Genomic DNA, 13,305 nt, shown 5'->3' with positions numbered 1-13,305 from the left:
CAGCCCCACGATACCCGAGCCTAGGTGCTCTGCTCAACAGGCCTCCCCTGTGCTCCTTGCCTGCCTTCCAGTCTAGGCAGTCTCTGCTGTGGAATGCTGCCCTGTGCATGCTACCTGCTTCCTGTGCCACCCAGCTCTGGAGTCACTGCTTTCCTAGATGAGTGACCTGGAGCAGCAGTCCACTGCTGCTTGTTGCAAGGACAAAAAGTCTTACCCACCTCTCAGTCCCTGTGGTTTTAAGTAAGTGAACATTCCTACATGCATGGGGTAACGCTTGGCACTGAGATCAGCTGTCAGTGTCGTTCTGTGGCCAAGAGCCTGCGTGGGGCTGGCCCCTGGCTCCGAAGCCTCCACTGCCCCTGTTATCTTGTGACTGGCTATGAGCTTGCTGGCCAGCTGAAGTGGATGAAGGGCAGCTCCAAGGACACTAGCCTGGGCTCCACTCAGAGATGGAAATCGCTCCATAGTGGTCTGTCAGAGCTTTGGGTCAGTGTCACCTTTCCCAGGCACTGGAACTGCACAGGGGTCCCAGATGGGGAGTGAGCGCTGTGGTGGGTACAACAGCCTCGGACTCTCCCCAGCTGCCGCCCCCTTCCTTCCTGCTGTATTGGGAGCAACTCCTCGGTCTCCAGCCCTGTGCAAGCCCAGCACCTCTCCCTGCCCCATGGACAGAGGAGCTGAGCAGCTTTAAAATGTCAGAGGGTCAGGGAATGTGCTTCAGGGAACTTCTGTGCGCACTTAGGAAGCAAAACTTGGGGAAATAGGCGCCGGTCCTCCTTAGACTCCTGGGGTGCCGCCTGTGAGAGCATTTGTTCTACCCTCAATTTTGCCTTTCTTTTTATGTTATTTAAAGTGTTCCCCCTCCCTCCCTTGCTCCCTCTCTCCCTCTTCTTTCTGCCTCCCTCTCTCCCTCTCCCTCCCTCCCTCCCTCTCTCTCTCTCTCCCTCTCCCTCTCTCTCCCTCCCTCCCTCCCTCCCTCCCTCTCTCTCTCTCTCTCCCTCTCCCTCTCTCTCCCTCCCTCCCTCCCTTTCTCTCTCTCTCTCCCTCCCTCCCTCCCTCCCTTTCTCTCTCTCTCTCCCTCTCCCTCTCTCTCCCTCCCTCCCTCCCTCCCTCTCTCTCTCTCTCACACACATACACCCCAAAGGCCCCTGGTCATCCTTGCCTTCTCAGCTGGCCAGGCTCTTCCTCCGAGCCTGGCTATGACGGTAGGTGACGGTCGGGCGTACACAGAGCAAGGCCCAGGTGACCACACACCCTCTGGAGCACTGTCTTTTCTTGCCATTATTTTTGTTTGTGTGCTTTTTGTCATTTGCACATAGCAGCACTGGAGTCTATAGCTCAAGGACACTCAAGGACTTGAGGACCGGAGGGAGGGAGGGGGTGTGGAAGATATCTGTGCCCTTGCTGCACCCGCATTTCTCAGGAGCTTCAGGGCCGCCGTCTCCCTGACCCTGAGTGTGGCCAGTGCCGTTGGAGCTCGGTGGCCAGGATCTGTGACCCCCCACCCCTGGCTCCCAAAGGCTCTGCTGTCTGCAGGGCCTTAACCATTCAGGGGAGGGTGCTGTCCCTCAGTCTGGTTCCATTTTCATTGTCCTTCGACCCACACTTGTCAGCGCTCACCCATTTGTGGTCATCTGCTTGCACTGGTCACATGTGATTCCATCTGTCCCCTGCCAGCCTGTCTGCTCAGCACAGGTGAGGCCGAGGCCCCTCCAGCCTTCTCATCTTGAATGCTCAGCACTCGGCATGGTATCCTGTTCAGGGTACCCGGTGAACACTGTGGGTGGGGAGCTGGTCACCATGGCGTACCTGCCAGACGGAAGGAATCACGTTGGCATGTCCCACCCACGCTTGGTAGAAGCACACCACCTGGCCCCACGGTCGGCTGCGGAGGATCTGGGGAGAGATTCAGGGAGAGAAAGCCCACATGTCTCCAGCAAGGAGTCGCCCTTCGCACCCAGGCCTCTCCCTTGTTCCTCGTGCCATTGGAGCAGTGCAGTGGTGCTGGCAGGGCAGGCATTCAGTGGCCTTGGAATGTGAGAAGCTGTCAAGGCTTTAACAGGAGACGTACACGCTGGGCACAGCCCCAGGTTCATCGTGTGGCAGCAACCCAGGCTCGGGAACCAGCTAGTAGCTGTGCACAGTCTTGTTTTATTTCTTGGGATCAATTCCCCTAGAACGAGGGGGACAGGAAATATGGCATTCTTAATTTTTTCAGTGGAATCCCCTTTCTCTCATATTTTTTGTCTGCTCCTCAACAGTGACAAGTGACGATAGGTAATCCGGCAAGATGCCCAAGCATCTGGTAGAGATAAACAGAGGAATAGAGCCCGCCAGTCCCTGGGGATGAACGTGTTGATTGTGCTCCTCTGCTGAGCAGAGGGGATGGTGAGCCTGAGGGGGACGAGAAGGCAGGAGGGAAAGGCTGGTTTGCCTCTCTGACTCTTGGGGGACAAGGGCAATTCAAGGTTACTTCCGCTTATGGAATCTTCGCCCTCTGTTCCCAGCTGTCGGGGGATTTAAATAGCACATAGTTGCTGCCATTATGACCGCAGGGTCCAGCAGGGGAGAGGGAAATGATCAGGAAAAACCAAACCTTAGTGGGAAGGGAGGCTTCCCGAGGCTGCCGAAAGGAGGCACCACAGCCTCTGTTCAGAGCAGAAGCCCAAGGCCAAGGGGCCGCAGGGGTGGTCTCCTGAGGCCCCGCTCCTCGGCTTGCAGATGGCGTGTTCTCCCTGTGGTCTCACATCTCCCTGCTGTGTCTGTCCATCTAAGCCCAAGTCCACCCTCTTTATAAGGAGCCCAGTAGTGCTGGACAAGGCCCAGGAGGGCTTAATCAACCATCCTCATGGGAGCATCTGCAAAATCCCTGTTTCCACTTGTGACCACAGTCACAGGACCTGGGGTTGGACTGGGCACAATTCAAAGAATGACAAGGAGCTCCAAAGACAAAGGTCAGGCGAGAAGCCAGAACCCAGCCTGGGTGACCCAGCCCGAAAGTGCCCCATGCCTCTCACACCACCTCGGTTGCTTGCAGTGGGTCGTCCTCAGGGCGGGGTGGGGCTGGGGATGTGAAGGTTCCTTAGGCTGGCCTTACTGGTGACAGTTCTGGCACCCTCTGCTCTTCTGGGTCTGCTCAGCATCTCCAGCCTCAAAGCTCTCTGTGTTGCCTCCCCACATAGAAGGGATTGCCTGCTGGCCAGTGGTAGGGACAAAGCCAGCAGGAAAGGTAACCATGCTTTTTGTTACATGTAATGCAAGGGAGGAGGACCTCAGAGGCAGGGAGAGAATGTGGGAGGGTGCAGGAAGGCAGCAAGGGTGAGCGACACGCTGCAGATAAGGTTCCTATGCACTCTCCTCCTCAGTTTAGAACATGGCCTGCGTCTTCCTTTGTTACAAGGGGATGCTCTACTCTCATTGCCAGGAACAGGGCGGAAGGCCTTCTCAGCACTGTTTCCTGCACTCATTTGGAGACTGGGGACCTGGGGCTGCCGTTTTTATTACTTTCCATCTGGGCAACTGCAGCCACAGCCTGTGAGCGAGCCTAGCTTTGCAATCATCCCACTGCAGAGAAAGCCCAGGCTTCAAAAGGAGCAGCTGGGAGCAGGGCCAGGCCCCGGGGAAGTGCCCTTCCACCTTCAGCTGTGGAAGGGCAGCAGGAGGGAGGGGAAGGGCTTGTGTTCTCTGTTGCAGCTGTGATAACTGATCTCGGCAGATGGCAGGTGGACTACAGCTCATGTGAGGCAGACCTTTAGGATGGCCGGGAACCGAGCTGCCCTTCAGTAGGATGGGTGGCCTAGGGAAGCAAAAGTGCCTGATACGGGTGCTTAGGTGAGAGGAGGCCTTCCCTGGTAGCCAGGGCCACACATGGGGTGACTCTTCTCAGATGCAAGAGTTTTCTGTTGCTTTTGGCCCCTTGGCACAATGAGCCCCACCTACCACAACGCAGCCTCTACACAGCCCTTTGCTTTCTTGAGCACTGAGCCTCACTTTTCTGTGCTGCTGGGAAGGCTCAGGACGGTCCTTCCCACAGAGGCCCATGGAGGCCTGGTAGGCTGATTCCATGTTTACCAGAAGCCATGTGCTTGAGCTTTGGTGTTTTTGTTTATGAATTTTGCTTGGAAAGAAATGGAACTGATCTGGAAGCCCCTGCATTATGGTGATTATTAGAGAAAATAAGAAGCAAAGAAGTGAGAGGAAATCACGGACCTGTTCAGCGGCACATGAACAGAAAACCTTTGTAGGAAAGTTACAAACAAACACAGGCTTTTATTTTTTTGCTTTTGGAAGAAAGGACAAAACAATTTCAGCAGTTCCCCAAGGCCACTGTGTGGGCCACCCTGGCAGCAGATACAAGACTCCTCCCCTGGAACGTTCTGGAGGGTGTCTTGTGCTGGGGCCTCCCTGTCTTCTGCCATCCTCCTGGGGTTACCTCATTGATCCCCAGGGCTGCACCTGCACCACACCTTCAGCAGTGGCTTCTCTCGCCTCTGCCCTGCTTTCCCAGGGCCATCCTGGGTTGTGTTCCGAAGGCCTTCTCTCCTGGCTAGTGTCCGTCTCATGGGCAGTACCTTCTACCCAGGCCCAGCCCAGTACCTGACAGTGTTTGGCTGCTTCACTCCCACCCCCGCCCCCAGACGTCGCCGGGGTCCCCCACATGGCACCTGGAAGGCAAGCTGGAGCTCTGCTGGAAGTGGAGGGGGTGGCCCAGTACCGGGTCCTTGTTGGATGTGAAGGGAAGGGGCGCTCAGGTTGCCGCGGTTGTGTGGATGAAGACTTGGATGCTCGCAGCTACGTGTTCTGCAGCCAAGCATGGGCTTCTCTCAGGGACGTCCTCTTCCTGTCTCTGAATTCCATCTGCAGAGACTGAGAGGATGCCGTGCCTCACACAGCCATGTCCAGCAGATAGTGTGCTTCCCTGTGTCACTGGGGCGCAGGCTGCTGGCGTGGGCACTGCAGCAAGTGCCTGAAGCAGCGGTTCAGCAAGGGCACACCTGTGCTGTGGTCACAGAGAGAATTTTCCTCCATGACTGGTCGGCCTCACTGCTTGGGGACCAGAGCAGAACTGCCCACCTCATGGCCAGGACCTGAAAAGAAAGAGGAAGAGACCACTGTTCCCCAGGGTAACCTGCAGTGACCTAGAGCCTGCCACTGGGCCACCTCCTGAGATTCACACACACCTCCCAGCAGCCCACACTGGGCACCAGGCCTCCATCTGTCACCTGGCCTCCAAGGGTGCTCCAGATGCCAATGTGGGAGGCGTGGTCGGTTTTACTCCCTAGTTACCGGCTGCCACAAAGCCATTATTACAAGATCACCAGAACCTAGAGGTGGCCCCTGTGCAAGCAGAGGCCCCGTTGTCATAGCCGCACACGTCACCCCAGATCACACAGCCCACAGCCCTGGGTGCCTGTGGGACAGGTCCGGCCCACACTGAGCCGAGACCCATGATTAGAAAGACAGACACACAGACCCTCAACTCCACTGTGACCCCCCGGGGACCCTGTGCTTCCTGTTTTTTAGGATGGCTGAAATCCTGCCTCACTTGCCCCTGTGGCCCCCTGTGGCTTCTGTAGTTTTAACACAAGCTCAATGTCTAGGCAGTGGGTTTCTAGAGAAGTCTCCTTAGTTCTGCTAAGGCTCTCCAGTGTCGGATGTCTCTGCCCTCGCCAGCAGCCTCCATCAGGGAGAGCAGGTCCACTGAGCCCCACCTTGGGCTCTTGGCAGAAGGCCACCGAGTAGCACCAGGTGGCGGCAGGAGGCAGCTGTGGCACGGCCCTTCCCCTGCAAGTTCAGCTTGTCTCTGGTATGCTGGACCCCCCCACACCAGTGTCCTAGCCCATCACAGTCTCGCCCTGGGATGGGGCTGGGATGGCGAGAGTCGGCACAGTCTTCCTACCTAGCTGCCGGTGGATCTGCCCGCCTAGAACCTGTGCCTGCCCTCACAGTGGCATCCGGGGTTGTGCCAGGGTAGCCGACCTCAGCCCCAGGTGCTGAACTCATCCAGGCACCCGCTCCACACTGGGACCCGGGCTCCATGCAGGAGTGATCCCCGTGGCCACCATCTCTTGTTTCTGCAGGTCCCTGTGGTTTTCCAGACGGTGTCCCCGCTCCCCACCTCCCCCATGTTGAGGCCTGCTCTCTGCCTTCCCGTCCAGGGCCTGGCAGTCCCAAGCTTGTGTGCTTGCCTTTCCTGGGGGCCACCTAGTCACTCCCAGGGCACTGTCCACCTCAGCCTCTGGAGGCTGGTTAAGAGTCCAGAATCACTGCCACATCGCCGGGCGGAGGGGCCTGGCTGGGGAGAGCTGCCTGGTGACAGTCTCTGTGCTTGGCTTATCACCGACTCCTTGGTTCATTTCAGTGTTTGTATATTGCTTCCCTGTGATTTCCCTCCTTGGGCTCTTCCCGCAAATCAACACCTTCTGCACTTTTCTCCTGGAACAAATTGACATGCTGTTCTTCGGGGGTTCTGGTAAGTCCCTTGCTGCTCTCCCAGGAGGGTTCTGCTGTTCAGCACAGATAGATAGTGTAGGTGGGGGAAGGGGCCAGCCGGCGGGGGGGGGGGTGCTTTATCCCAAGCTCTCCAACTGCTCACTTTGGGTCCCCTGTCAGGGCCCCTCAGACTTGGAAGTGGCCGCCCAGCTTGGATGAGGAAGGACAAGCAGAGGAACAGGGCAGTCAGGAAAGCCTGCTGTCTGTGGCGGGCTTGAAGCCTCAAGCCCTCCTCAGAGGAGGTCGTGTGTCTGTGCATGTGAGCGTGAGCCTGTGCGGATCTGAGTATGAGTGAGCCCGTGAGCGGGACGTCACGCATGTGCCCTGTGTCCCTGAAACAGCGAACCCTGTCCCTCACCTGTGCAGTGCTATAGCTTTGGACCAGGGGGAGAACCCCAATGCTCCCAATGTGAGCTCCTGAGCCTCCACCTGGTCAAGAGGGCAGCATAGGCTGACCATAGGCCGCTGACAGGACAAAGCGGATCCACCGACAGGGCAGTGTGACACTCACATGCCCCAGAGCCTGCTTGTCCGCCCGCCTTGTGCCCTGCTTTCTTCTGTATGAATCGCCTTCATGGTCCTGCCTGGCCAGCAGCTGGCCACTGTAGGCCCACACTGGCCTTTCAGGGCCCAGAAGCAGTGGCTGGGCTCCCTAATGCTCACCTTTGGGGGGCTTAGTGCAGTGACGAGGCCACTCATGCTGGTGGCCGCCCCATGTTCTCTGAGGGACCTGGCTGGCAGCCTGTCCCCGAGGGCTGCACCCTGTTTCCTGTGACCACCGGCAGCCTCCAGCTGGGCACTTGAGACAGGAGCTGTTGGTGTCTGTGTTCCAGCTGTTTCTGGGATCCTGTCGGCTGTGTACAGTGTGGGCCGGAGCGCGTCCGTGGCTGCCCTGCTACACGTCTTCTGCTTCAACGCCGTGAAGGTAGGAGTGTCCCGGGACGGGCCTTGTCCTTCTCACGCCCACTCCATCAGCGTATTAAAGGAACAGGCTTTTCTCCAATTGCAAAAGAAATGGGGTCTGAGACCAGAAGGATGGCAGGCCCGACTGAGACAGGTGGTGACCCAGTCTAGCCTGGCCATTCCCTGCAGATGTCTCTCTGTCAGTCAGTGACACAGGGGGCTCTGTGTGACACGTGGTCAACACAACCCATGGGCTGACCTACACTTCCTTCTGAAATGCCACTCACAAGAGGGAAGGACAGTTGTGTGAAGCTAGGTGGACACCAGAGCAGGCCAGCCTAAGCTGGCAACCAAGCAAGCCCTAGATGATGGAAAACAAGATAAACACTGACCAGAAGAACCAGAAGTTGTGTCAGTGCTGGAACTGTTGTCCATGCATGGCTGGCCACGGATTGTGTCCATGTACACATATGACCGGGCTGAGGATTGTGTTCATGTATACCTGTAGCCCAGCTAAGGATTGTGTCCATGTACAGCCATGGCCTGGCTGTGGATAGTGTCCATGTACACATGTGGCCCAGCTGTGGATAGTGTCCAGGTACATATGTGGCCCGGCTGTGGATAGTGTCCATATGCACACGTGGCCCAGCTGTGGATAGTGTCCATGTGCATGTATGGCCCAGCTGTGGATAGTGTCCAGGTACATATGTGGCCCGGCTGTGGATAGTGTCCATATGCACACGTGGCCCAGCTGAGGATAGTGTCCAGGTACCTGTGTGGCCCAGCTGTGGATAGTGTCCAGGTACCCGAGTGGCCCGGCTGTGGATAGTGTCCATGTGCACGTGTGGCCCAGCTGAGGATAGTGTCCAGGTACCCGTGTGGCCCAGCTGTGGATAGTGTCCATGTGCACATGTGGCCTGGCTGTGGATAGTGTCTAGGTACATGTGTGGCCCAGCTGTGGATAGTGTCCAGGTACATGTGTGGCCTGGCTATGAATAGTGTCCAGGTACATGTGGCCCGATTGTTGATAGTATCCAGGTATACATGTGTGGCCCAGCTGTGGATAGTGTTCATGTGCATATGTGGCCCAGCTGTGGATAGTGTCTATGTGCCCGTGTGATCCAGCTGTGGATAGTGTCTAGGTACACGTGGCCCAGCTGTGGATAGTGTCCAGGTACATGTGTGGCCCAGCTGTGGATAGTGTCCAGGTACATGTGTGGCCCAGCTGTGGATAGTGTCCATGTGCACTTGTGGCCCAGCTGTGGATGGTGTCCAGGTACACGTGTGGCCCTGCTGTGGATCATGTGTAGGTACATGTGTGGCCCGGCTATGGGTAGTGTTCAGGTACACGTGGCCCAGCTGTGGATAGTGTCCAGGTACATGTGTGGCCCAGCTGTGGATAGTTCCAGGTACCCATGGCCCAGCTATGGATAGTGTCCAGGTACATGTGTGGCCTGGCTGTGGGTAGTGTCCAGGTGCATGTGTGGCCCGATTGTGGATAGTGTCCAGGTACCCGTGTGGCCCAGATTGGATAGTGTCCAGGTACATGTGTGGCCCGGCTGTGGATTGTGCCTAGGTGCATGTGTGACCCAGCATAGGTTGTGCCCATGCATCTGTGGGGACCATATTTTCTTTATTCGTTCACCTGTTGAAGGACACCTAGGCTGATTCCATAGTTAGCTACTGTGGACTGAGCAGCTATAAACGTTGACATGGCTGTGTCACTGTAGTATGCTGATTGTAAGTCCTTTGGGTATAAACTGAGGAGTGGGACAGGTAGGTCAAATGATGCATTCCAGGTTTTCTGAGGAGTCTCCACACTGCTAAGCTGAAACTCTTTTGATATGAAAACAACTCACTGATCATGGTGATGAGCAAATCTATGGAACACAGAGAACCCGTCAGTCCCAAGGGCATTGTCTGCGCAGAAGCCATTCCTGAGACTTCTGGAGAAGGGGTGTGCTCTCAGACACCTGTTCTACTCAAAAGGTGCTGGTATACACCACTGCCAGCTCTAATGCCACCCACAGGAAAGCTTACTCATGGGTTGCCACACGGTCCTTTATGCAAATTCTTAGAGGATGTAGACACTATTGAAGAATCTGGTATGAAACAGGTTTTTACCTAGTTAAGGACAGGGACGTTCCTCCTTCCTGCCCAGTCTGACTCCATTCCCCTGAGATGTTGCTGGCTGATCATGGCCTTTTCCTCACCATGGTGTAGACAGCACTGTGGGCAGCCAGTGCCTGCTGTCCAGAGCTGGCCCTGGACAAACACCCTTTACTGTCGTGGGCTGGGTCTTTTGTTTGTTTCTGTTTCCATTCTGTGCACGACATGTCGGAGGTTGGATCAGAGTTGAACAGACTCCATCCTGAGTGCACAGCCATCTCTGAGGTGGGATAGGACGCACCAGACCCGGGGCCAGCCCAGCTGTTGGAGCAGCCTTTAGACCAGGTGGAGTGCAGGCCCTTGGGGGAGGTTTCGGCTTCTCTTGCTCAGTATAGAACAAGCATCACTTGTGATAATGTAGTGTGTTGTAACAAAATCTTAATGTTCTAGCTGTATTTTGAAGTGCCTTTTGGTAAAAAAATTTTTTTTAAAAAAATATATATAGCAATTTGCATCCCTTCTCATCTGTAAGTCTTGAGTGCTCTAATGGTCCCAGATGGCCTCTCGACGCTGAAATACAGCACCTATTAAATGCCATGAGTTGAGTGGATGTGGTTAGCAAATCGCAGGGGGTCTTAGGAAGAAAGCAAGCTCACGTCCTTAGCCCAGCTCCCAGGCCCAGAGCTGTGATTCTGCCTCTTGTTTAACAATGCTGTTGTTGGACCTTCCTGCTTTTTCTGCTTCGTGGGAATCGATTCTCCCTTTCCTCTCTGCTGCAGCATGATGGATGGTGGCTGTGAACTATCTCAGCCTGCGCATCTGGCCAGAGCTGTGTCTCTCTGAGTCTTGGGGGGCGTGTGTTTCTGGTTTTACTGTTGCCACTTGGTTGAAATTGGTGGAGGGCCTCTGAGTTGATTTTGTCCTCTGGAATATTAATTCGGGAAGGAACGTTTTGTTCCTCTTTAATTTCATATTCTCTTTGACTTTTCCAAGACAGGGCAAGGACCATACCAGGGCTCCTCTCTGACTTCAGTGTTTGACAGCTACACAGAGACAACCAGAGCTTTTGCTCCCTGGAGAGGCACTTGGTGGTTAATTAGCTGGGCTTTCCCTCTGTCTGGGTGAGCCACAGTTTCTGTTTTGTGTTGTCCTCACAAAGGGACCCTGTTTTATTGAAGGCAGGGGATGTCTAAGATGCAGTGCTTCGTTATAATTCGGTGCTTTACAAGCATCATTAGCTCGTTGCAGGGTCTCCCTCGTGATCCCATCAGGTGCCAAGGATGGCATTTAAGGTCTAATTGCAGGTGGGAAGCAAACTCAACTCATCGTTGTGGGCTGTCTTCAGTGCTGCCGCAGAACCTGGACGTCCCTGGCCCAGCTTTTCCGTTGTGTTATTCCAGATGAGGAAACGGATGTGGGGCCTACAGGGTGCTCTGTGTCCCAGCCAGAGCTCTGTCTCACAGTCCTGCCTCTCCGGCGCCACGTCCCTCCACATCTCGGGATGAATTCTCTGACCAGAGGACAGTCAGTTCACCACGTAATAGATCCCTTTCCTGATGCCTTGGTTCATGAGACAGTTTCCCAAGTGCTTTCTTGTCTGCCGTTTGTTACAGCCCAGGTGAGGGACAAAGAGGGCATTAGCATTTCTGTGCTCCAGTGGAGAACAGAGGCAGAGCTTTGGCGGCCTAGGAGCACATGCCCAACTTGCACTGAATTTTTCCTAGTGTAAAATGGATTAGCTGTGAGGTGAAATGGAATGGAATGGAGGCTGTGTGTGAAGTCCCTCTCTGAAGGGGTCTTGATACGCAGCCTGGGAGGTGAAGATATAGGGCTACCGGGATTCTCCACCTCTGGGGTAAGGGCAGGGCCTGGGGGATGAAGGGATATGGCAGGGCCTGTGGGCAGGCCTGGAGGAGGAAGGGAGGTGGCTCCTGGTTAGGTTACATCATCTGGCAAAAGTGAGGAGCTGCAGATACAGTGAGGGTCTCCAACCAGAGAACTTGGTTTTAAATCAGAATCTAATTTAAAAGGGAGATAGATTATCCTGGGTAGATCTGAGCTAATCAGAGGAGCTCTTTAAATGAGGGTCTGAAGGTCTAAGGGGCCAGGAGGAGCTATTGAGGCCCTCAAGGAGGGGCATGACCACGTGTGCATGGCTGTTAGAGAGGCTGTGTGGCTGGGACCCATCGGCAGTCACTAGAGCTTGGACCCAGTAGTCCGTCAGCCAGACAGCAGGCACTACAGCCCTGCAGGCACTGAATGCTGCTTACCAAGGGTCCTGCTGACTGGGGACCTTGGAAGAGGACCCTCATCTCATATGGACCCCAAGGTCCAGCCAGCTCTGTGGTTTCAGCCTGGCGGGACCCTGAGAAAAGAACCCGCCATGCTGGGCCCAGACTCCTGACCTACTGAGTCTGTGCGATTCCTGCGTTGTTCTAAGCCACAGAGGGTGGGGTGATTTGTTACCCAGCAGTACAAAAGTAGCACAAACGATAGCTCATTAACATCAGCACTTGATGCTTGTCACGATGACACACGTGATGGCAATGATATGAATGGTGGTGGGCCAGGAATGCCTGTGATCTCAGAGGCTCAGGAGGCCGAGGCAGGATAGCGAGTTAAAAGCCAGCCTCAGCAACAGGGAGACCCTAATCAACTCAGTGAGACCCTGTCTCTAAATAAAATACAAAATAGGGCTGGGGATGGGGCTTAGTGGTCATGTGCCCCTGGGTTCAATCCCCAGTACCAAAAAAAAAAAAAAAATGTAGTGGATTTGGAAATAAAACCTGAGTTCTAGCTCATTTTTACTTATATTACAGCTTGCACTTTATGGCTACAGTTGTGTCTCTTCACAGTCACAGAAGACAAGATTCCTGTCAAAATAGATGCCCCCACATGCACACTTGCCCAGAGTGACTCCCCAGTGCACACGGATCCTCGGGGAGCTGTGCCTGTGAGGCAGCTTTTCTTGTACCTCATAAAAACATTTCCAAACCTGAAGGAGCTTTGTGAAACCCGCACTCGTCAATCCATATCGTTCCCAATTTAGGGGCTCTTGAGACACATCTCAAAGCAATTAGGGATGTTGAGGTTGAAGCAAACCATCCCGTGGTGTGTGCTTCATTATCCATGAGTGACAGATCGTTTAAAATCTGGTCTTCCTCGAAATGGTCATGCTTTTGTGGATCTGTGTGTGAGTGTCGTAAATACTTATGGGCGGAAGATGATTTAACACTAGACACACGTGTCTGGAAGGAAAGAGCTCATGTTTTAAACCTAGAAATGCCAGTTGGTACCTCTCCTCTGCCCTTGCTCCCGCTGAGAGGTGGGCAGCACAAGCTCTGAGCCCCTCCAGCTGCACACCCCCCTTGGCTGTTCTGCTCCAAAACCCTTCTCAGGCCACTTGGCCCTGCAAACTGACCTTCTTATTTGAATGCCAATATCTCCTTCTCTGTCTTCAAATAAAACTGAAAATAAAAATTCTCACATGCGTTTCCTCTCCGGGCATCCCTGAACCACCTACTGGCCCTCAGTTGCCAGGCTTGGGGACCCTGCAACTTAGTGCCCTAAGCCACCCTCAGGAGGGCGCACCTGCCTGAGGCGCCAGGGTAGGGAGGGAATGACCTGGGAGTGGCGGACAGAGACAGAGATGGTTGTCCACCCCAACCCGACTCTGTGCAAGCCCTGTGTGGTTCCCTTACACTTAGCTTGTTGGCCTGATATGTGTGTGTGTGTATGTGTGTGTGTGTGTGTGTGTGTGTGTGTCTGTGGATGGACCCTGGGAAGCTTGGCCAGTGAGTG

The 13,305-nt window shown here is 54.9% G+C and overlaps 1 protein-coding gene across 1 annotated transcript in view; it reads left to right on the top strand.

Moving 5' to 3' along the window:
* The window catches only part of Pcnx2 (pecanex 2), a 169,575-nt gene that overhangs the window by 48,656 nt on the left and 107,614 nt on the right, over positions 1-13,305 (top strand). Inside the window, exons 14-15 of the mRNA XM_027948057.2 lie at positions 6,362-6,472; positions 7,326-7,417. Of these exons, the coding sequence (XP_027803858.2) occupies positions 6,362-6,472; positions 7,326-7,417 (203 nt within the window). The remainder of the gene's footprint in view (positions 1-6,361; positions 6,473-7,325; positions 7,418-13,305) is intronic.

Source organism: Marmota flaviventris, chromosome 12, assembly GCF_047511675.1.
Source record: "Marmota flaviventris isolate mMarFla1 chromosome 12, mMarFla1.hap1, whole genome shotgun sequence".
Lineage (NCBI taxonomy): Eukaryota > Metazoa > Chordata > Mammalia > Rodentia > Sciuridae > Marmota > Marmota flaviventris.
Note: the sequence above shows the minus strand (reverse complement) of the source record. Positions and strands in the feature narration are given on the sequence as shown.